This window comes from Crocodylus porosus, unplaced genomic scaffold (genome assembly GCF_001723895.1).
Source record: "Crocodylus porosus isolate Cpor-Errol unplaced genomic scaffold, CroPor_comp1, whole genome shotgun sequence".
Classification (NCBI taxonomy): Eukaryota; Metazoa; Chordata; order Crocodylia; family Crocodylidae; genus Crocodylus; species Crocodylus porosus.
Window position 1 is genome coordinate 641323 of NW_017728936.1, and position 24750 is coordinate 666072.

General features: G+C 41.6%; 1 protein-coding gene across 4 annotated transcripts in view; it reads right to left on the reverse strand.

Annotated features, from left to right (window-relative positions):
- Positions 1 to 24750, reverse strand: part of CDON (cell adhesion associated, oncogene regulated) — a 134003-nt gene that overhangs the window by 11341 nt on the left and 97912 nt on the right. For 3 of the 4 annotated variants that reach the window (XM_019546948.1, XM_019546946.1, XM_019546947.1), the window contains exons 10-19: positions 21501 to 21675; positions 19913 to 20041; positions 15571 to 15777; positions 13843 to 14024; positions 12090 to 12195; positions 7858 to 7980; positions 6760 to 6987; positions 5257 to 5531; positions 5102 to 5104; positions 1741 to 1817 (exon numbers count right to left, since the gene is read on the reverse strand). In XM_019546948.1, coding sequence (XP_019402493.1) covers positions 1741 to 1817; positions 5102 to 5104; positions 5257 to 5531; positions 6760 to 6987; positions 7858 to 7980; positions 12090 to 12195; positions 13843 to 14024; positions 15571 to 15777; positions 19913 to 20041; positions 21501 to 21675 — 1505 coding nt within the window. The remainder of the gene's footprint in view (positions 1 to 1740; positions 1818 to 5101; positions 5105 to 5256; positions 5532 to 6759; positions 6988 to 7857; positions 7981 to 12089; positions 12196 to 13842; positions 14025 to 15570; positions 15778 to 19912; positions 20042 to 21500; positions 21676 to 24750) is intronic. The other variant, XM_019546949.1, reaches the window with a different exon arrangement.

Here is a 24750-nt window from a genome sequence, read left to right on the forward strand (position 1 = left end):
GAGCCTACCTGAGTGTGTTTGGTATGTAGCAAGATAAAGCACCTCCAAGGTGTTTTAGTTTGCTACCTAAAAAAGTGCAACAGGGCACTGGAAGCAGACATGCTCAGGGCTTGGTGGGCCCTGTGCAATTCAGCAGCTGTGGGACCTGGTGGCAGCCCATGCAGGCAGGCTCCACTGAAGAGAAAAAAAAAGAAGCAAGCCTGATCTTTTTTTTCCTCTCCTCCCCACATGAGCTGCGCGGGGGCTCGGTGCTTCCCCCCAGTGGCTGCGGGGTGTTGGTGCTTCCCTAGATGGCTACAGCACCATCCAGGACTGCCTGGTCCGGGTGCTGCCTGGGAGGCCCCCACGCAGCTCTGGGACCCATCGGCCCATTGGCAGCTCGCACCTTCCCCTGCTGCCGAAGAAGCAGGTAAGGATCAGGACCCCAACCTTTGTGTACACGCCACAGAGGTTTACTTTGGTTTAATACTCCCTAAATTGAAGTGGTGTTTTCAAAAACCCACCATTTCATTTAGGGAGAACTAAACTGAATTAAAACCCGTGGTGTGTACAAACAGCCTTAAATTGTAGGAAGCATTAATGTGTGACTTCTAAGAAAACTTTCCAAGTCATATTAATGCTTACTATGACCTAAATACAACTTGCACTTAGTGTAACAAGGTCCTTACCATGAAAATACTATAGGACCAATTAGCCTTTTAACTGTTCAGTTTTGAAATGAGATCTGTAATATAGCAGAGCACACACTATTGCACAAAACTGAAGGGATCATGGAGGAAAAAGGTCAAAACTGAATGACTCATTTGTCCAAGCCCAACAAAAACAAAGAGGTTTACACTAATGATTTGAACAAGAGGAGGTCCAAGAGACTTAACACCAAGTTGATTTTCTCCACAACATGAATATGAGCCGGCAGTGCGATGCTGTAGCCAGTAGCCCAAATAATACTCTGGCATGCATTAATTGATGCATCTACAGCAAAGCCGAGGAGGTGATTCTTCCACTCTACTCAGCACTCGTGAAACCACAGTTGGAGTACTGTGTCCAGTTCTGGGCACCACGCTTTAAATGAAGACGTGGACAAGCTTGAAAGAGTCCAAAGAGCCATCTGTATGATCAGAGTCTTAAAAGGCAAACCACACGAGGAAAGGCTGAGGGATCTCAGACTCTTCAGCCTGAGGAAAAGAAAGCTGAGGGGACTTGGTGGCAGCTTATCACCACACTAGGGGAGTACATCAAGGGTGTGGTGAGCAACTGTTCACCAGGACACCCAAGGGGAAAGCCAAGAATAATAGCCACAAACTCCTGGAAGATCAATTCAGGCTCAACATTAGGAAAAAACTTCTTCAGTCAGGGTGTCCAGACTATGGAATAAGCTCCCTCCAGAGGTGGTGCAATCACCTACCCTGGAAATCTTCAAGAGGAGACTGGACGGTCACCTTGCTGGGGTCACCTGACCCACAGTTATTTTTCCTGCCTGGTGCAGGGGGCTGGACCCAATAAGCTTCTGAGGTCCCTTCCGGCCTCGCAATCTATGAATCAATCTACTTCATTTCTCATCTCACTTTCGGAGCCATCTGCCGAATGCACACTCACGCTGACCTCCTTTGTGCCACTGGCCAAGAATCTACCCGATTCCGCTTTCCAATCCGTAAAACAGGATAATGTGCGATTTCCCCTCACAGACATGCTGCGATGGTTGCACTTCGTACAGGTCTCTGAAGATGAGCTCTAAGTTACCTGTTATTGTTCCGACAATTTCGACAGTTGATGCACTCAGAAGGGTCGACCTGAGGCACTGCTGTGTACATTCCACCCTGAAAGAAAGAAAAAAGAAAAGCTCAGAAATCAACTGCAACACAGGCATGCAAGATGCACTCTATGATAAATGAACATACAACTAAATGTATGTTTATCTTCAGGACCTTTCCTTTCAGCTTGAAATCTTAATCACTTTATCAATCTTCTGCATTTTGTCATGTGGCATGGCAATATTGAGCTTGTATTATACACAGTCACAGTACAGTCTTCTGCCAGCACGCGAGAAAAGTAAATAACTGTAGCTTAGACAAGTATGTAGTAATTTCCCTGGCTTGCTTTTATCCCAATATGCCCACATTTAATTTAATAAACACACTGTAAATATGTTTAATACTGATGACAGACATGAAAGCAAATTCCTGTTTGTTAGAGAACTCTGCCTGCTTGGGGAGACAGAGTTTTAAACATGCAGAGCACATGAGTCACAACAGAAACCCATCCCACTTTCCTGTCATTACTGCGATTAGATCAGTTTACTTCACTAAACTGATTTTTGAAACACTTTTTTTATTTTTACAGATGGGGTAATTCCTTAGCCAGCAATGAGCCTGGAGTGAGAGGGATTTTGTGTTGTTGGTTTTGGCTGAGGGGGCCCACTGCAAGTACGTAAAATGCCCAGATTAACACATACCTCATTGTCAAATACTGGGTGGACACTGATGTGAGAACCATTTGAAAATGGTGCTATACAGTTGTGCTATAATTCTGTATTTTCATAAGGGGAGCGGGTTTGGGAAAACTCATTTGGCCCTTTGAGATCGGAGCTGCTTGGAAAAATGCTTCTTCTCCAGCACTCCTTGTTCTTGCATATCTTTGAAACAGGCACTACTTTTTGCTGACCTGTATGCTCTCATATGTGGACCTTGGAGGCTACTCGTTCTAAAGTCTTTCACCTTCCCCCACCAATTTATTTTCTTCACTACTCCAATCACTGAAATAATAATAGAAATTCCAAGGAGTCAGGACATCCAGTTCCCCTGCTATGGTCATGCAACGAGTTTTCTTTGTTGCATGGAACTGGATTCAGTTGCTGATTCCCTTCCTTAGTAGCCATCAACAGCATCTCAACTGAGGAGACAGTCCTTCAGATGTTCTCAGTACCATTCCTAGTTGTATTTACTGGCAGTATAGGTCTCTGTCAATTTACACTATATGCAAGCTTAAGCTAAAAATCAGGTGTTTGGATTTTCCAATCTGTATCTAGAAGCATAAGTCCCAAAGTAACAATTACAAGATTGAATACAGTAAAAAGAATCCAGCTGTAGTACCTACAAACCAGCTTTGCAGTATCAAGTGGTTGGAGAAGCACATATTTTTGAGAGCTTATCTGAACCAAACTATCATTCTGATATTCTCCCCATGATTAGGTTGGCTAGTTTTAGAACAAAAAAAAAAATTGGCCTTCAAGGAAAAGCAAAGAAATGCACTTATTAGTTAAGGTTGGCACAAAAAGTAAACCATGTGATAAGCTGAATGGCCCAGACTCAAAGCTCAAGTTATCTGAAGTGGCAACTACTGTACAAGTGGCGATTTGTTGTTCAATAAAATGAAGTACTTGTGTTCAATTACCAAAGCAAACAATAGCCCCAGCTTTCCCTCTAGAAACAGCATGTGTTACTCAGACTTTTTGAACTTTTTCCTTCAGTTTTCTTCGGCAATGTTCACAATTTTGAGTAGGACTGGTGACAAAAAATTAGTAAAATTTGAGTGCAAGCTGCCTGTTTCCATAGACAATATTGAAATCATTATCCTCTCTTGGAAATGAGACACAAATTAAGTACTTTTCCATGACACACAAAGGCTGGGTCACAGTCTCAGGCCATTTTTTTACTTCAAGAAATTCGTCTGAGTCTCTGAAGTCGCAAACAAGGGACTCAGAAAAGCAGACTTATTATGTTGTCGTATTTCAAGGCCAGAGGCACAGTTTATTTTATGAACTCCCAGCTCTGTGCACACTGTGGTATAATTAAAAGCAGTGCTTAAAGTTACAGATCTGAAACAGGTGGAGGAAAAGAGTTGGATAAACAGAGCACAGCTAAATCTATTCACCTCAAAGATGAAGTAATTATCATATGTACAGTTCAGTATCACAAACTATTATTGCACATTTCCCAACATTTTATACCCCTCTTGCAAAATCTGAAAAGATGAAACCACAAAGTAAATAAAGTTATTTATGTCTAGGTCATAAGTAGGGATCTGGGTTTTCCGTTTCCCATGGAAAAACGGAGTAAAATGTGGGTTTCCCACCCTTACTGGAGTAAAACACGGATTTCTCTTCGTAGCAGAGAAGCCCGTAGATTTTTGCAGGTTTGCAGCGAGCCCCCTGCAGGCGGGCAGAGTTCCAGCAAGGGGCTGGGGGCAGCAAGAAGAGGGCAGTCAGGCAGGAGGCACCATGTGCATGGACATGCACACGGCTGCCAGGCAGCCTAAAGAGCAGCTCCCGCAGGTAAGTGGGGTGGAGATACGAGACCCCGAAAGGGAGGGAGGGAGTTGGGCAGGGCTGCAGCTGTTGCCCCGCTGGGCAGCATGTGGGGTTTGGGGCCTGGGGCTTCAATGGACCACTGGTGGCTTGTGCAGGGGTGGGGCTGACTCCTGGGGAGAAGGGGGGAAACCTGTGCCCCCCGATCTGTGCATGAGGTAGGGATGGGGGAGGGAGGTACATGCTGCAGGCTTGGACTCTTACCCTGATGCCCTCCCAAGCCAATAGGTGTGAACTGGTGCTGCAGAGCAGTGGGACCACACAGGAAAGCTGTTTGCAGCTGTGAGCTCTGCATTGTCCTGGTAATCGGGGCCCTGCAGGCACGGGGGACCATGGGTTGTCCCCTTGCTGCAGCTCTGTGCATAGGGGATCATGTTGCCAGGGCACTGCATAGCTTGCAGTTGCAAGCTGCACTATGCCCTGCAGTGCCAGGTCACATCGGCTGGGCTGAGGCCCCAGGGTAGGGCAGCAGGGCGGGAGCCCGAGCCTGCAGCATGTACCTGCCCTGTGCACAGATCTTGGGGGTGTGGGTTCCCCCTGCCCTCCAGGAGTGCACACTGTGGCACAGAGCCAGCCCCGCTCCACCAGAGCCCACAGCAGGCAGGCAGCAGGGGCGGGAGCCAAGCTATGCACCACTGCAGTAGCCACTGCCTTCTGTCAGGGGCAGGGGACTGTGGGCCTGGGTCCCTGGCTCTATAGCCCTAGAAGCTGGGGGTACCCTCTGGCAGAGCTATAGGGGCGGGGGGGGTCAATGGGGTGGGGGGGAGTAGGCACACCAGTAGGGCCCTGGCTGTGGACAGCCTTTAAATTTTACTCTCAAAGTTGGTGTAAGGGGGACTTAACACTTATTATGGGACTTGCAATTGATCTGACTAGCCTAAGTTTCCTTCTACAGCTTGAATACATTCTAAGGTAAGAAGTAGGATGTACATTATCAGTGAAAGGTCTCTTACATTTACTAAATGGTGGGGGTGATCATAATCCATGTGTGTCCTGGAAAGGGAGTTAGTGTGCCCTGGGTAAAGTCCAGCTCCTCCATTCATGATCCCATTAACTCCATTAGAAACCTTATGATGGATGTGTGGACAGCCATTATTGAGGCTACCGTTGCCAATGAAGTTTCCACGTATGCTGCCATTGACACGACTTGTGCCTGGCAACGTAGTATACTCATTCATTTGCCCATTCATATCTGCCCCTTGGTAGAGGTAACTAGGAGGGTCATACTCTGTGAAGGGAGATACAGTGACAATTAGAATACATTGTTAGCAAAATGTTGCTACATATTTAGTATAAGATAATCAAATAAAAAAATAATTCTTTATTACAAGCAAAGTTGGAGGAGCATCTCAGGGACAAAGTAAAACCATAAACCCCTTTCCAGGCTCTCTATTACCCCCCAAGCTGTAGTACTTATTTATTATCACTGAAGATTCTGATCACTAAAAACAGTATTTTAAAACAGAATCATTTGCTTGATCAACAGGTGCATAGTGGAGACTGTTTAGCTTACTCTGTCTAACGTTTCACACAAAACAAATCTGGAGTAAATTAAAAACAAAACCAAAAAAACCCTTCTGCCTTATTCTACAAGAAGTTTTGTACAAGTTTGAGTTGTTGAAGGGAATTAAGAATCACATTTAAAAATAACTGCAAACTGTAGAAACAAAGCGAGTTAATGTACCAGAAAAGAGGTAATAATTTAATGTATGATTCAGATAGATCAGACTATTTTTCTGGGAACAGAATTTCATCTTATCCATTCAGCACTTTACAGAAGTCAAGTATTTGAAAGTACTTTACAGAATGTTCCTAGTTGGGAACTGGCAGGTTTTGCTTATTAACTGCCCTCCCACAGCTTTAGAGATCAAACACAATTTTGCTGGCATGGAGAATACTGGCCAACACCATGGTTATCCTTTGGGGGGGGGGGGTTCTTTTTTCCCTCCTTTCTTTCTTCTTTTCTTTGCTTTTATTAATGTGCTACAGAATATCTGTTGTTCCAGAAAAAAGTAAGAGATAGACAAAATATGGGGTTTATGCTTGTATCTAGGAACATGTGTTAATCGAGTGATGAATATTAAGTGAGTACTAACACTTAAATTTAAGGAGACTGTCCTTGTGCTTAAGGGTAAACATAAGCCTAAGGCTCTTTGCTTGTTCAGGGTATTAATTGATCCACAGAATGGCACTCTAAAAGTGAAGTAATCCAACAGTGAACAGTAGTTTGTACGAGTCTCAATACAGAGAAACAGAGAACAGTCACAAATAGTCTTCACTGTTTTTCAACAGGAACTGAAACTTCCATTTGCATTCCTAATCAAATCCCAGCTTATCATGAAAGAGGATGAATCTTTCCTCATTTATAGTACTTAAAATCTGAATTTGCTCTAATTTTAGTCTGATAATATACACACACATTATATTTACAGAAAAGAAAACCAAGAATAACTTACTCTGCATGGTGGTTTGTTGACGATTCTTCCATAGACACATGGCAATAAAAACTATGAGAATAAGGACCATCACTCCAAGGACACAGCCCACAATCAGATACAGCATGTCACTGCTCCGAACAGGGCCATTTGATGGACCGGCATTGCTCCCAGCACCATGAACAAGAGAATTAGGTGGTGTACTCAGGTCTTTCACTGGATATTCTGAGGCTCCAGGTGTGCGCTTCACTAATTGAAAGAGACATACATTTTCTTATGAACACAACTGGGAACAAGAAGTCTGTGGAAGAGGTATTCCATAGGTTTATATACTTCCAATTAAATCAGATACATTCAGTTCACAAATTCAGAAACATTGGAACTTAGTGCTCCAATATCTTGTAGATAAAAATATCTGACTGAAAATATATTCAATGTTTTCAATATATTTTATACACACTGATGAGGTTGGATACTACAAACAATTATTTTCCTTGGAAAATGCTGATTATCCACCTACCTAGCACACTCATTTAAGCCACATGACACTTCCAATGAGCAAGTGAACCTAAGCATTACGAGAGACTGCACCAAATTTCCAACACAGAAAAAAATGTCAGCTCCCAACACACACAAAATTTTCCACTTTTGAGGTCAGGAAAAACCACACTGTTCATTTCTACCAACCAGCCATTGCCAGATGACCTACTTTTCTAAAATTTCGTTCTTTAAGAAAGTATTAAGAGTCAGATAGAAATCTTACCTGGTTCCAGAAAAACAGCAGGAAGTCAAAATGATTTCAGAAAAGCAAAAGACACCATCACATCAATTACATACTTAACAGTTAGTTAGCACACCACATGCATACTGTATTGCAGATAGCTCATACTCTTCAAAGAATCACTGACCTGCAATTATTAATTTTCTAGGACTAAGCTTTTGATCACCAGGTGCTGCCGCCAAGGTTTTAAGTGAGCTAACTATATTTAATGTTTGCAAAACAGATTCTAGCCTACCAGGTTTAGAAAGAAATATTTAAGAGATAAGGAAACGTATATTACATGGTAATGTAATTCAGTAATTTTATCTCGGAGATATATAGAGGCACTGCCTCCTCACCTTTCGTTTCACAGATCATCACGTTGCTGTACTCACTCTCTCCACCTTCGTTATAACACTGCATTTTAATATCATAAGATGTTTCTGGTTGCAGATGATTTATCAAATGCCATTGTTTTGTACCTAGAAAAAGAGAGGAATTTTAACTTGTTTTCTTGTTGGACATAAGACAGAACTAAATGCATGCAAGTGTGTGGTTGTGGCAGTGTACCCCTTAAGTCACAGAAGAAAATACAGCTTCTGGCTCTCTTCTTTTGGCAAAGAAAAAACATCCAGTTGTTGCAGTTTTGCTTTGTAGTACAGAAGGAATATTATCTTTATAATATTCTACCTGAGCGAAGAATGTGTCAGTTTTGATAAAAATGTTGTTTTGGGGAGAAAAATAAAAATGAGAAAAGGGTTTAACAAAACTGTAATCTTCAATTTTGACATGTTTTGGAATAGAATGCATCCATACATGTTTCTGGAAACTTTATTTATGGGAAATTTTAAAATGGCAGAATTTCCCACAAAAATAAAAGCTCTCGCTTCCACAGAGCTTTTCTTTTGAGGATATATTGTTCTTCATGTTTTACATTTAGAATTACTAGTATATTTTTTTTCCTTAAGGAGTCAAAAACACTTAATAAATTAATCAGATACTATCCGTAACATTTCCTTCATCCATCTGATGTGCATACTGCTGGAATGGAATATGTCATCTGCTTAAAATACAATGTTTAGAGCAAGCAGTGAGGAAAAAAATATCACTGAAACAAGAGGGCGAGGTAGGGAAAATGAACTTTCAGTTCAGAATTTGGTCAAAGCACTGTGATACCACCTCAGTTTTTGTAAGAAAACCAAGGTGTCTTCAAAGCTAAAAATGCTGAAGTCCCAATTAAACACACGGCTGTTTTCTCTGGAAAGAATGACCTGAATTGATGCTTGGGCTTCTCAGGTAGTAGAAGCCACAAGTAGTTTAATATATTTTATTAATTACCCAGGAAACACCCTTAGACAACAGATCTGCCTTTTTTCATTCTGCTCATCTCCGAGGGCATGGATTCCAGTCTAATAAAATGATTTTGTCAACTCTGGCTCCCAGACAAAGTTTCATTTAGACTCCCTCCTGAAGTACCAAGCACTCCAATATAAATCACTCTCGGTCTTGACTTTCACAGACTCGTGACAAATTTTAATAAACAGGCCTTTTTGGTGAGTTTAATTAACTGTTTGAGAACTTCTAATCCTTCTTAGAAAATACTACCTTGAACTGTTTCCACTGTTTCTAAGAAACTGTCACACCACCATACTGATCTAAGCATTAATTAAAAAAATAAAGTCCTCTTGACCAGCAGGGGTGGCACCAAGTTCCATTCTAGCTCAACACAATCAAAGCAAAGGTACAAATCCTATGGCTGCATAACTAAAATACCCTAGAAAAGATAGTGACTTACACTATGACTCAAAGAAAAAATCCTTTAAACTGCCTTCTTTAGAGATTCAGGAGATGAAATCCACAACTAAAGTGGAAGATCACACGCACGCTAAATTAAACAGATGGCCCAAATAATAACTTATTTAAATATTGCTTGAAGCTCGAATTGGCCTATCCCTAAAGCACACATTTTTCCAAGGCTTACTCCTGTCTCCTCTCTCCTACCACCCCCAAACATTCCTTTCAGTAATTACTACACCAGGTTTTAGGTTTCCGCTTTAAACCATTAGTGGAACTGGAATCAGTACGGGCACTTTAACTGTGCTCTCCATGCACCATTAGCAAGGAAAAACATTTAAACAACTGACATCAGACTGAATTTAGGTTTAAAATTCAATCTCCAGGATCCAAGCAACAAGGAAAAATCTCAGCACGTGAGGACAAGTTTTAGTTTACTTCTGCTGAAAGGAGAAGGCTCTAGAGAGCCGCACGATACAAACACAAACAGTTTTATAAAATTCATGTAGTCTGTGACAATTTTAATAGGGGAAAAACGTTTTGTAAGCTTTTGTCTCTCCTCTGAAGACAAGACTTACCAGGAAATGGTAATGAAAGCCTCAGGCAACTAGTTAGCTAACAAAAGCATCACAACAGCCTTTTTTCCCCCCTCTACTAGTGACAGAGCCATTGCGAGATAAATTCCCCTGTCAAAAATCAGACATCAATTTGAGGTTAACTGAGGGAAGATAAATAAGGGCACATTAGTCATTTGTAATGGGTAGGAGTTAATTCCAAAGACAAAGCATCTAAACTAATTATCATATGTTTCCATCTACATTCTATTTTTTTTTTTTAAAAAAAGGCTCATATTTTAATTGAGACTAACTTTAGCTATTTTAGAGAAAAGCTTAATGTTTAAAGTTTCCACCATGTAAATTTTAGTTCCAGGCTTTGGCACAACAGACCAGCTGCTAATCGTTTCAGACTGCTACAAAGATTTCAGTATGCATAAACTTGAAAATCAGAAATAAGCAAATTTCACAGCACAGAGGAGCCTGCTTAACTAACTGCTCAGTGCCTAACATTTATAAACACACAAGTTGCAAGTCCCAGAAAGCCAAAATATATCTACAGACAACGCTGCTGAATGCATAAGCTTCTGTTAAGCAATCCACCCAACACAAACAGTAAATCTTTCCAGCTCTATAGTTTGCTAAAGCTTAAGTCACCTTGCAATACTGTGCAGTCTATGTCAAGTATGGAGCAATTTTCTAAATAATGCCTTGATCCTGTTATGTTAACAGCAAAAAAACCTGAACAACTCACTCACATCACTTGAACAGAACAAGGCCTCAATTTATTTAATTCAGACTATTAAAAAGATTTTTCCCTAATTTTTTGTATAAAAATGTGTAATAACTTCTTCCATAGAAGTTACAATCTAAAGATTCACAGACTGATCCAGTGAACCATTTGGTTACCCAGTTAACATGTTTAAAAGGCAAAATATGAATCATGGTAAGCTGTCAAACAAGCTAATATTTGAAGGTCAGAATGTATTCCCTATGTTACAAAATAACAGGCAATTAAACATCTACAGCAAAGTAACTGGAAAAATGTTTTCTAATTTGCAAGCACAGCTAGAGGGTTTATCTATTTTGGAAAGCTCCAATCCATCCATCCATCCATCCACAATCCATTTAGTTAAACTATTATAAACATCTAATGGAAATATACTTAAACTGACTCAAATTTTATTCATGTCAGCTTACTATGCTTTAGTACAGGGGCTCCCAAACTGTGTTATGTGTACTTCTGGAGGTATGAAAAACATCTCTGGGGGGTATGCGAGAGAAATTGCGTAATGGTGGATTTAATTTTCATTATAATAATTGGCATTTAAGGGGTTAAAATATAAAATGTATGCTAGTAGGGGTACCCAGGCAGCACGTAAATCTGGAAGGGGGTATGCAATAAGAAAATGTTTGGAAACCTGTGTTTTACTATACTAATAGATTAACCTAAATTTATACATTTTCATCTGTATCGGATGTTTTCAGTACACAATTCATTGTAGCTACTGGTATAACTAGATGAATATAAGAGTAAAAATTAAACCCATTAAGTTCCAGTATAGTCACGACTTAAAGAAGGAAGAGAAAAAAGCTCATGTGTGGACAGAATGAGGCCAAGTAGTTAAGACATGCAGTTTGTTGAATAAACAAATAAATAATTTTGGGAAAAGTAATTTAGATTAATATGCAATGCACCCATCATGGCTATATGCCGTTTTCCTTGAAAAGTAACTAGCGTACCATCTGTAATCACCTGGGACGCATGTACACGCCAAGGGGGCTTAATTTGGTTTAGTTCTCCCTAAATTGAAATGGTGGGTTTTTAAAAACACTGCTTCAACTTAGGGAGAATTAAACTGAGCTAAACTCCTGTGGTGTGTACACGAGGGTGGGAGCCCAACCCTTACCTGCCTCTTCAGGCTTGCTGTTTTTTTTTTTTCCTTTAGCGGAGCCTGCCTGAATAGGCTGCTGTCAGGTCCCACAGCCCGAGCTGCGCAGGGGCTCATCAAGCCCTGCACACGGCAGCTTCCAGAACCCCACGTACTGTTGCTCTTTGTCAGGTAGCAAACCAAAACACCTTGGAGGTGTTTTATCTTCCTACATACCAAAGTCATTTAAAGCAGAGTATGCCACCGAACGTGCAAACAGCAACACCATTAAAGTGGTGCAACAGAGCATTTAAGCTGCTTTCAAGGCCAATTTTGTGGTGTGTACAAAGACTTGTGTATACTATGCCATACCTTCCACAATATCCCTCTTGTAATCGCTATCATTGTCGCTGTCTGTTGGGCGGTAATATATATAAAATCCTTGGATGGGCGTATTGTTGTTACTTGAAGTAATGTACTAGAAAAGAGAACCAAAATAATGCATTATAAAATAAACCTGATGTTTTTATGATGATTGAACAATATTAAACATCAAAAGAAATTTTCCTCAGTCAGAAACAGATGCAAAAAATCACAGAACTTCCTGTGGTATAACAATTTTCATTCAATTCCCATTTTCCATTCCAAAGTCGTAAGGTGTCTGAAACTGCCCAATTTGATAGATAATTTTTGTGTGCTAGCCTGTCCAAGGTTGAATTTCCCGGACGCTTTGAACTGAAAGTACAAGAATAATACTTCCTCCCTTCCCTCACTCCCCGCAAAAAGCACAACCTCCCTACCCAACACACCTTACCTACCATAAAAACATTTTAAAATATTACTTTGAACATCCTTACAACTGAACCAGATGAGGTTTAAAAACTAAAACAACTCTATGTAAATTAAGTGACATCCAGTGCTAGAAAAATATCATAGTGGATTTGACAGAGGATTATGAAGTTGGAAAAAAAAAGAAAAAACAAACCTCTCAGAATGCATAGATTTTTTTCATATAAATTTTTACAGAATGAAGTGCAGGAAGATGTGCTGCATCTATAGCTGCAGCTACGGTGAAACAGTAGAACATCTAGTCAAATAAAATGCTGTGAATTGTTAGAGCACATCTTACCCAATCCAATGTGTCCCAAAGAATGAGGAAGGACTGTTGCAATTCTGAATTGCACAAAAGAGCCCCATGCTGTGGCACTCATAAGAAACATAGGAAGGAATGTGGATCTGGTGCCAACTTTATGATTCAGTGGGGAAAGGCACTTTCATGCAATGTCATTTTTAAAAATGCAAACTCAGATAATTTTCAAAAGCACTTGAATCAATAAAGCTAAACCAGGACCATCATGATAATGAAATCAGTGAAATTAAGAAGAGAATAAAGTCTTATAAGAATCACTGAATTTTGAAAACAGATTGTGGTCATCCTTCCAACAGCTGAACGTAATGCAGAGCTAAATGTACACATATAACACCGACTTCAGGATTTCACAGCTTTTGAATTCAAATCATAGAATTCTGATTAAAATATTTTTTCTTTGCGTTTTGCAGCTGGATTTGTTTAGAAAATTGTAGAACTAAAGATTCCGTGTTTAAAATTATCCTAAATACCTTGTGTTCTATAATTCACAAACATTGTTACTTTTTGCTTGCATATGCTGGATTTCAATAAGGACGCTAAAGTATTTATTTAAGAAAGATGAAATTACAGGAAATGGGGAATTTTTTGCAAGATGGAATTCTTATTGGCTGTTTCCTCATCATTCGTAGCTCACAGAAAATTTTGAGTTGAAAATAGGATTTGAGACTTGGTTAGGACTTCCTAGAGTGTACATATTAATAGCAATCTATCACATAGCACCTTCTGACTCTTTGGAAGACTTAAGGTTGTTGCTATCAACATCCATTAGAAGAAAATTCATATTCTACGTTTTAAAATGTCAAATATACAGAGAAGAAAGTGGAGTGTTCTTTTCCTGTATCACCCATGATCCTCAAAATAGTCAATTATTTTGTTAAACTTGAATGCTTTGTTCTTTATCCGCGTAAGAGTGAATTGCCAAAGCAGCAAGAATCAATCCATAGGTACAAAACGAGAAAAATTAGTTGCACTTACAGTCCATTTTAACATAATTTGAGTGTCACTGATTGCCTCAGTGTAGGCAATGTGAGGTCCTGCAATGGGGCGATTTGAGAAACGGTTGGTAAAGCCAGCTACTTGATAAGGTCGAGAAGCTGCACTTCGTGGGCTTTCTCCGTAATTGTTAATAGCGATCACACGGAACTTATACATGACCCCTTTCAAAGACAGAGAGAGAAAATTAGGTGAGTCAAAAAAAACACTAAAAAAAGGCTTTAAAAGCATTTCAAACATAACACAGAAAGGCCTCTATTCTCTGAGTTTCTAAAAATTATTTGCTAATTAATAGATCTCAGTGGTTTTAGATGCTTAACTATGGTACAACATTCTTTCATGCTATTCTGAAAGACTGAAAAGGAATTTTCTGTCTGAAGGCAAGAACTAGTTATTTTTCCCTTCTTAAGCAAGTATTATCTGTTACAATTTGGGCAAGTACATCTCACAAAACCGTCTGCTTGCAATTCTGGAGACTGTAGACACTGGTACCCCCCTCGCTTACTTATAAAAAATCCTTGCACTTCTGTCTAGTTAATAGTAACTGATGTTCTTTTGTACTTTAGCCCAATAGTACTAACCAGCAAACAAATAATGAATTGTGCAGGGAAGCACATTATAATCATTATGTAAATTTAGTTGTTATTGGGTGTACCAATAAAGATTTTTTGGGTCAATACTGATGGCCAATTATTAACGAGCCACATCGGCCAATTCTGATCTGATTGCTAATATGCAGCCTGGCCACTTGGAAAACAGCATCCAGCTGGTAAGTCTGTGGGGGGGAGAGAGGGGCATGGAGGGGTGGGCAGATGGAGGCCCCCATGATGAGGGAGGGAGTAGGGCTGGGATGGGGGCAGGCACTGCCCAGCTGGGGGCAGGTCGTGGGACAGAGCCACGAGCAGCTCATTCAGGGAGTGCAGGGGTGGGGTAGGCAGTTCCCCCTGGATCTGCGTGTGGGGTGAGGGTGGGTTGTCCACTGTGGCCTTGAAGCTACACCAGGCTCTTTCGGGGGGCACACAGCAGCAGGAGCATCCCCCAGATGTGGCACTTGTGGCTGTGTCCCGTGACCCACCCAAGCACTGCCTCCCTCTGCCCCACTCCCTCCCTTTCTGTGGGGGCCTTGATTTGCCCCCATTCTTGACCAGGCCCCTTTCCTTCCTTCACCCCTTCCCAACAGATTTACCAGCCCCATGCTTCTCTCCAAGCTGCTAGGCTGGCCAAGTGCATGCTGCAGCTGTGCACATGCATGCAACATTTACCAGCAACATTATTGGCCACATCAGCCAAAAAAAGCCAATTGCCAATAATGTCAATTTTCCTTTTATCGGTACTGATATAGTATGGACCAATGTATCAGTGCACCTCTAGTTGTTACTAGAGATGACAATCAATGGAAAAGCTTAAAGCAAGTATACACCAATCACTAGCAAACCTCAGCAAGAAAAATATTGGGGCCAACAATTTCCTTTTAAAAAAAAAAAAAAAAAAGCTAAATCAGCTTCAATCTGAGTAACTTGAATTCCCAACTAAAGGTAAGCCAACTACAGGTTAAAATGTAATTGTTATTACATAATTAGTAATCTTAATCTTAAACAAGTATCACCCACTGGATTGATATTTAAAAAAATTCAGATCAGCTTTTCCTTACAAAAGAATGATCATTAAGGAACAAAATATACTACTGGGAGTGTAAAGAGAGTTTAATACCTGGCTCCAAGTTACGAACTTCCACTGACAATTTAGATGGAGAGATATTATCAGCTGCAATTAGCCAATCACTGTTTCGACTCATACGCTTGTACTCTACTTTAAAAGCAGTGATAGGGGAGCCACCATTTGCTCGTGGGATCCAGGTGACATAGACTGATGTTTCAGATGCTGTTGAGATAGTAGGCCTATCTGGAGCCTCAGGAACTGAAACAGGAAATCGAAGAATATTCACACAGGGAGTTAGAAAAAACACGAATTTGTTCTCTATGGTGACTATCTATGATTAGTTTAATCAAATGAGAGCAACTATGTCAAACATCACAGAGCACAAATCCTTTATTTCCAGACACCATTATACAAAATGAAAGGTGCATCTCAAGTTGTTGCTTTATCCTTCAATAACAATACTAAGTTTTATACAAAACTTAATAAATGGCAATATGTATGTCCATGTTGATTGCTTTGCAGACTAACAATTAAATTTTGGATAAATAAACATATTCTTAAATAGTAGTATGTTACCGGAAAATAGGGGACTTCCATCATTTTGTTGACCAAATATATAAATGGACATGGCTAGTAGTTTAATCCTTTGCTTGGTACTACAAAAAGATGTACACATACTAAATTACCAATAACAACTTGATAAGAGTAAAAACTTGAAATTTCAAGACTCAGGAAAACATTAAGTCAGAAATGGTACTATGGACTGGATTGTTTTTAATATTATTTAAAAGTAGCAAGGGAAAAAGCAAAGTGAGAAAGCATGCAACAAGAAATATTAATACTTACTGCACTCACTTGAAGTTACAGACAGCAGTGGGAACAGAGAGAATGGAAAGAGGCGGTGTTAGTATATCTGATCAAAAAGACATTTTTAAGTCTTCACTACACTGGTTGATATATATTGTTAAAACAGCGTGGCAGCAAAAAGGTAGGAATTTAATATGGAATAGAAAGGCAAAAGTTTTTCAAGTACTAAATGGATTGAAATTCTTAAGAGCTTATTTGAGTAAAAATTGTAAAAAGTGCCCAAGCCACCTAGAAGGTTAACCCTCATTTTCAAAAGTGACATATATTTGTGAGAGCTGGACACTTCTAAAATGCTGTACTTCTTGTGCTCATATTGTTTATCATCACTAACAACTCCCCAATAACCAAGTCATGTTCTGCTGAAGGGAGCTCAAGATTATTTAACAGTAAGATATTTACAGGAACACCTTTAACACCTATATGCCCCTATATGAAAATATATGTGCTATGGTTAGAAACCCAACTTGACTATCACTAGGAAACTACAAAGACGACAGATTTTCAAAATGGCATTTACTTTCAAAACAACATTCAATTTCTTCTGGTAGAAAAACAGCCAGAGAGCTGAACTGTATGGAAGTTCCTCGAGCCCCTTGGATGGAGAGCTTCACAGGCATGCTCTCCAGCCAGGGGGTACAAAAGGGCTGCTCCCTGGACCACCTTTAGGGGAATCCATTAATTGAAAGCCTGTCCTCTCCCTTGCTGGGGAAGGGGGTAGGCTACCACGTGGCAACTGGCAGCTTGAGAAAAGCAGGAGAATGCCCCTCCCATCCTGCCAAGCAGCTGACTGGCAGGACAAGTCTCCTGTGGTGGGAAACCTCCTAGTTCTCCCCAGAGTAGTTCCCTGCTTGCTCTCCTCCAGGTCAACAGCAGCAGAGGGAGCACTCACAAAAGTGGCAAGGCTCCAGGTGTCTTGCCACAGGGGCACAGCAGCCTGCTTCGCCCCACACTGCTCCATATCAGTTGAGTGGCAGAAGCAGTGACTGAAAAGCCAGCATGGTCAGGAGCTGGGCGTATGGAGGCTCTCTCCAAGCAGGACTCCTGACCCCTTTGGCTTCTACATTGCCAGCAGGGGGAGGCAAGGGAGAGCTGAGAACAGAGCTTGCCTGGCTGCCAGCTGTGCTGGCTTCTCAATCACTGCCCCTGCTGCTCAGCTGAGTGGCAGGGGGAGGGGAATGGGGAAGCAAGCAGGGTGTAGCACTCCCTTCTATCAGCTCCTGGTGCTTGGCAGCAGAGTAGAAGGAGCAGCACAGCAAAGCTTCACAGTTTCATAGTAGTTAGGGGTCAGAAGGGACCTGAATAGATCATCTAGTCTGACGGCCCCCCCCTCCCCCCGGTTGGAGCACACGCTGGGATCATACAACCCCAGACAGCTGCTCATTCAACCTTTTTCTGAATTTACCCAAGGTAGGAGCGAGGACCACTTCCCTAGGAAGCTGGTTCTAGATCCTAGCCACCCTAACAGTGAAATGGTGCCTCCTAATCTCTAACCTGAACCTATTCTCCAGCAACTTCTGGCCATTGTTCCTTGTCACCACAGGTGCTGCTGAGGGGAATAGGACCTTTCCTATTTCTTGCTGATCTCCTCTAACGAGTTTGTAGGCAGCCACCAAATCCCCCCTCAGCCTCCGCCTGCTGAGGCTGAACAGGTTCAGGTTCCTCAGCCTCTCCCCTCCCCCTGCTGCCCTCCAACCAAGTGGGTGGCCCTCCTCCAAACCCTCTCAAGGCAGGCCACATCCTTCTTAAAGTGTGGTGCCCAGAACTGGACGCAATACTCCCCTTGAGGCCGGACCAAAGCCTCTGGCTACTTTTCACATCAGGAACTCTGGGATGAGAAGTAGGCTAGAAGTAGCTGGCAGCTGCTCCTGACCTTCCTTCCTGGTCTATGGGACAGGTTGGAGCAACTACCCCAACCATTTCTTCTCTAAACCAGTGACCCCAGTCTTGGGAAGGCACAAGAGCCTTTTTCCCAGCTCCACTCCTCCTAGTCCTGAGGATGAGTTAAGCTATGCAAAAGTGTGCAGATGTTCAGTCTCCTGGGAGAAACTCTCCTAGGAGCAATTTAACCTTGGTTGCTTTGGTGGTTATTTTTCTCCCAGAACAGACATTTTTGTTCTGTAAGAAAGTCTGAACCTCTGCACACTTCTGTTTTCTACTGGGGGAACAGTAATTCTGGCAAAAACTGAAAACCCATATGTCACTTATTTCCCTTGCTCTTATGCACATGGGCTTTTTGCAAGCTAGTTGAGAGAAAACCATAAACACAGAAAAAGGTATCATAGATTATACAAATTAGCCATGAAAATCTGGGGGGAAGTATGACACTAATTTAAAAAAAAATGAGTTAAAACTAACTAAATTAAAAGTAAATGCCCTTTAAAATGTTCACTGAATTAAACTCCCGCTTGCTGGCTCCATTGTCAAACTTCTCAGTGGGTGCATCTACATGTACTCTTTACTGCAGAGTAGACTAATTAGCTAAAGCATCGTGTCTACACGTGTGCCGGTATTAGGATGCAGCAAACTAATTTACTCTGCCATAAGATAGTAGTGTTGAGAATACCATCCTATGGCAGAGTAAATAACTGCACTGAAACGCATGTGTAGATGTTGACTGTGGGCATAAATTGTACCGTCAGCCCAGCCAACTGAGGGCTCCACCCTGGCTCAGACTGGCGCTGTCCTAGGCACACGTATAGATGTTGCGCCTGAGAGCAGTTTACTCTGACTTAAAGGGCTCCGGGAGTCATTGCTTTACCCTAAATGCATGTGTAGATGTTCCCAGTATTTAACAAACTTTTTCATTAGAAATGCACAGTCTCATTTTTACAAACTGACTGTTAAATAACAATGGCTGGAGACACTTAGGCTGCCTATACATGTGCTTGGGGGTGCGGGCATTTTAATTAGGAGTAGTTCCCAGACAGCCACTCTAATTAAAACAGCTCACCATCACATATATTAAGCTGCTGTACATTTAAAAGTGGTCCTGGGACACTTTATCTAATCTTATCATTCTACAAGAGGTTTAGTTAAAGCACCACACCCGCCATTTAAAATGTGCAGGGGCTTAATACACGTGATGGTGAGGCAACACTAGAGCATTCTAATTAAAAGGTGGAACAGTCTCGATTAATCTGACCAGGCCCTGGATTAATGGGCTGACTGGGCCCCTGGTTAATCAAGTCTGCTCCAAAGTGTTCTAATTAGAATGTGAGCAAGCACATGTATAGGCAGCCCTAGGTAGCTACTTAAAGGAACTCCCTCACTGACTAGGGATGAATTTATTACTTACTACTCAAAAGCATAAGCCACATGATCTTTTACTCTATAGCTGAACTTTACTAACCATGTTTCAGAAGAGAAAAAACCTGCAGGAGGAAGACAGATATAAAGAATAAACAGAAATAAAAGCAGACTTCTAGAAGTAGAGAACTGTAATACTGGAATTAAGAAGTTTCTTAAATAGATCTTGCTTTGCATTGTAACATTTAATACATGAATAAGGCACAACCTGTACACCTACCTCCGCTATGCCGAGATAGATCTGGAAGGACCACACCAAAGTTATTTGTCCCCTCCTGAACAACAGGATGTTTAGGAATGCCAACTGGTGGAGATGGGGCCTGAGTGTTTTTCGAGGATGGTGCTCTTTCTAATAAATGTTTGATATACAATAAACAAACTTGGTGATTTGTTAAGACACTGCTAGAAAAAAAACCTAGTCACAGCTTCCTCTCACAGAACACTCACTTTCTTCATTTATACAAGACGTAAATCCTTGACTGGAATACAATCATGGCACCAGCTCCCGGTCTCACTTGCCAGGCTAGCTGGGCACCGAGAAGCTCCGCAGAAGCAGACAAGAAAGAAAATCCTCTCACCATTTTAATCCAGAACAGCCTACATAAATTACTGCATATCTGCCTAGCAGCATATGGTTGTTCCACCTCTATATCTTTGCTTTGTATGATACGTAAGAAGTTCAATTATTTGTGCATGGCTTTCCAATAATGATTTACACTGCACTGGAACTGCCAAGTCAGTGAAGAAGGGGACAGATGAAAGTACTATAGCAACAGAATAGGTCTAACAAAAACCAAAAAATGGTAATTAAAATGGATATCACTGACCACAGATGGCTATGCATCTGGAAATAAATTAAGGTTTTTACTGAATTTTCTGTTATTTCATTTTTTAAAACTTCAGAACATCTAGTTCTTTCATCTTATGGCAAGTCATTTAATCCTTTGCTTTAGTAATGTTTTAAGTAGAGTGGAAAATAAACACCTGGCCCCAAGTTTAACCCCGAACTTTAAAAAAAAAAAGTTATTTAAATAGGTTTAGTGTTCACAATTCAATGCGTTTCAGAACTAGCACAACAATTTGTTATGCACATTTCTGCTCAAGAAAGATAAGGACTCTTTTAGAGGGAGGTCATAGATTGAGAAAGAAGTAATTACATTAATTTACACATGGGCACCCAGAATGGAATGATCAATCAGGACTGAGTTTCTTTTCCAATACTATGAGGCGAAGACCAACTGTTGGCTGGCTGCTTTTTGACTCCAGCTTATCTACTTTCAGCAAAGAAATCAATAAAAAAGTAGCTGCCTTTGCTACGGTTTGTTTCAAAAAATCATCTGGGAACAAGCAGCACAACACAATCAAAACTTTAGTGCGTTTTGCTAAACAACTATGGTGACATACCATCATCTACTAGAATAAATTATTAATAGCCTTCATTGTGATAGATATAAAATTAAATATGAAGTAGAAATGAAATTAAATATGAAAGGAATGGCCTGTTTTCACCAACAGCTTTACAGACTCCCACAGACATTCTAAGCTTCAGAAATGTTTTTGTTATAGCTAGGCAAGATTCTTTGGGCAGATGTGATATCTTTTATTAGACCAACTAAATAGGTAGAAAAAAGGTCTTTGCTAGCTTTTGGGCACAAACACCCTTCGTCAGGCATAGGGAGTCTCTGCTGGTGTCATGTGTTATCCAAGGTAGGAAAGAAGCTAAATTTACAACAAGCAAGTCTGTGAAAACATGTAACTGAGTGGAAGTTTGTGATACCTATTATGCATGGCATAATAATTGCACCTACCTTTGCTAGTACGAAATGTAAGCATAGCAGGCTGCCCTTCACCAGCAGCACTCCTTGCTACCATTAAAACTTCATAGAGGCTTGAAGGCTCCAATTCTGTGAGACGAAGTTCATTTTCACTTCCTGGGACACGAATTGTATTCCAGCTTCCCATTACGTTGATGCTGTCATCCAGCTAACCGAAACAGAACCGCAAGGTAACATGAGAATCTTTCGAGCTATATTTTCTGGGAACTCATGCCAAAGCATTAAAGTATGATCAATTAGTTTTACTTAATTTAGGTGCTTTTGACAGTGTCAAGAAGAATGTCTTTAACCACAGGGCTAGCAGAGCATAAGCAACAGCTCTGTTTTACTCCTTCACAATGACTCTTCAATAAATCTGATTCTTGACTTGAAGGAGCAACCCTCTTCCATGTTTAGGCTTGAGAAATTGTCTCCCAATTTGTTCAACCTCTAGCTGACACAGCTATCTATGATAATTAGTGCAAACTGCACCAGGTATTTACTGTGAATATCTGTGTAGGAGAAACTAGAATGAGATGGAATGATTTTAAGCAGCATGCCACATAGCCATTAGATGGGAGTGTGTCTTCATGAGACAATATCCTAAATAAGAAAGGTCCATGCCCTGAACTATCCCAGCTGTTCATATATTTAAAGATCTTTAAAATGTTTACTGGATACAACACAACAAAAATATTTTAACTGCTTGATAACTTCCTGAGGGTGGTAATTAACAGCAGGAAGGTTAACAATTTAATGTTACATTTGCTTTGGTTTTACAGGGAATTCATCACCTCTATCATGCAAAGGAAAGAGTTCTAATAAGTCTTTTAATACTTGACCTTCTGAGAAGGACATTAATTCAAATCCAAGCCAAAGAGAAAGACTTCAAGTCTATAAAAAGCAAGCTAAACAACATAAAACCTTAACAAAAATATGGAAGGACAATTTAAATATTATAGATTATGAAAGCTGTTCCTGGAGGTCTTGGCTTGCTTACTGACAAGGTCCTTTTTCCCCAATTATTTTAGTAAAAAAAAATCTTGGAAAGAGAGGAAATCATCTAAATTATGACAGAAGAGTGATGTCCTAGAAATCATGATAAAACTTCTTGCTAAGAAATACGTAATTTTAAAAAGCTTTCAGTACAGAAAAGAATTACTAGTGAATTACTAGTGATTACATAAACCAAATATTTCTGATTAAAATATTACATAAACAGGTCTTTGCATGTTATTTCCATGATTTGCCCAGATCAGTATCTTGTGACATTTCCTCTCTAGACTGAGACAAAAATTAGACGAGATTTAAAAACTTTAATTTTCTTTCACCTGTTATTTAAGTTTTAAAATACTCTTTTACATATATAGTAAAACACTGATATAATGGTCCAGATTCAGGTATCAAATCTGATTTATAACGAGACCCATCAAGTTAAATATTTTTTTTTAGCATCACTAGGGTTGTATATAGGTCATCCAAGTTCAGTTTCACCCAGAGAATCACAGACAGGTAGGGCCTGAGGGGACCTCCATAGGTCATCCCAACCCTCTGCCTGAGGCAGCATCCAAACTAGTCTATGGAAATCCACAGTCTAAACATTGTGTAAAACTACCATCAACCCTGACACAACACAAGACATAACACCCTAGCCTGTCACAGGTAAAATAGCAGTCAACATCTTGCTTCTAAAAAAGGTGTTAATATATTACGTTCAAGAAATCCCAGGTAGAGGGCCATGCCCCTGCTAAAGAGGAGGGCAAAACCCCCTACGGTCTGTACTAATCTGACCATGGGCTAAAATTAAGGGTTCACCAATAGAGATCTTTGAGGCCAATATCAATTGGAGCTGATTTTTAATGAGGCATACCGGCCGATACCGATCCAATTTCTGATGCGCAACCCAGCAACTTGAAGAGCAGTGTCTGGCTAGTAAGTCTGTTGTGGTGGAAGGGGAGGGAAAAGGGAAGTGGGAAGGGAAGTGGGGGCAGGGGGGCAGATCAAGCTGGGGCAGGGCAGGATGCGGGACAGAGCCGCAAGCAACTCATCTGGGGGGAATGGGGATGTGTGGCTCCTGCCACTGCATACACCCCCAGAGGAAAAGGTGGGGAGGGGTGCATGCCTCCAGATCTGCACAGGGCAGGGCGGGCTGCTGCTGTGGGCTGGGGCCAGGGTTGCCCTGGCTGCGCTGCACTTGGTGCAAGCGGTGGCGCTGGGAAAGGGAGTTGGGGTGGCTACAGTGAATTTTGGGGTGGCTACAGCCCCCTCCCCCCTGGCTGGGCAGCTCCTACCCCTGCTCTAGTGCCAGCCCCACTTTCTCTCTCACTGCAGGGGCCTTGATTTGCCCCCTCATGCCCCTTCCAACACAACAGACTTACCAGCTGCATGCAGCTTTCCAAGCTTTTGGGCTATGCTCCTTACCACCCATGTGCTGCACTGCAGCTGCGCGCATGCACAAGGCATTTAATGGCCTCAATAATCGACCACATCAGATCATTTCCAAGACAGTCAATTTTTTTTATATCACTGCCAATGCAATATCAGACCAATGCATTGGTACACCTCTAGCTAAAATTCCTTCCTGACCCCAAACATGTTGATCAGTGGAGGGGCAAACTCTCTAGACAGGAACCTCTGGCTTTAAGTCCCAGCAGAAGCAGTGGCACACCCTAGCCAAAAGCCAGGGCCTTGGCTGCAGCCAACACCCAATGCCTCTGAGGAAATCTTAAAAATACCCTGACATGTAGCAGAAACTGGGGGAGGGGGCAACCAGCAAAGCACAGAAGCATGGGAAATACCCACAGTAGAGCCCATATAATAATCCAGTAGAGCCCATATAATAATCATTAGCCAACTGCCTGTCAAGAATGACTTGGGGGGGGTGGGGAGGGAGTGGGCAGGGACCTGTGCCCCCCTCCAGCCCCCCTTCCCTCTTGCTGCTTAGGGTCCAGGCCCGCTCCCGGCCACAGTGGCAGGGGGAGGGGAGGAAGAGCGAAACGGGCCTGGGTCGACCTGGCAACAGCAGGAGGATGGGAGAAGCGGGCTTGGGGCAAATGTGGGGGTGGGGGAGGAGTGGGCCCAGGCCCAAGTGGTGGGGTAGGAGGCCCGCTCCATTGGGTCAGGCTGGGCCTGCTGCTCCCCACTCCCACTGTCACAGCAGGCTGGCTTCTTCCCCTGCGTGGGCTCGTTCCTCCGCAACCCCCTCTCATGTCAGGCCCGGACCCACTCCTCCCCTCCCCCCACC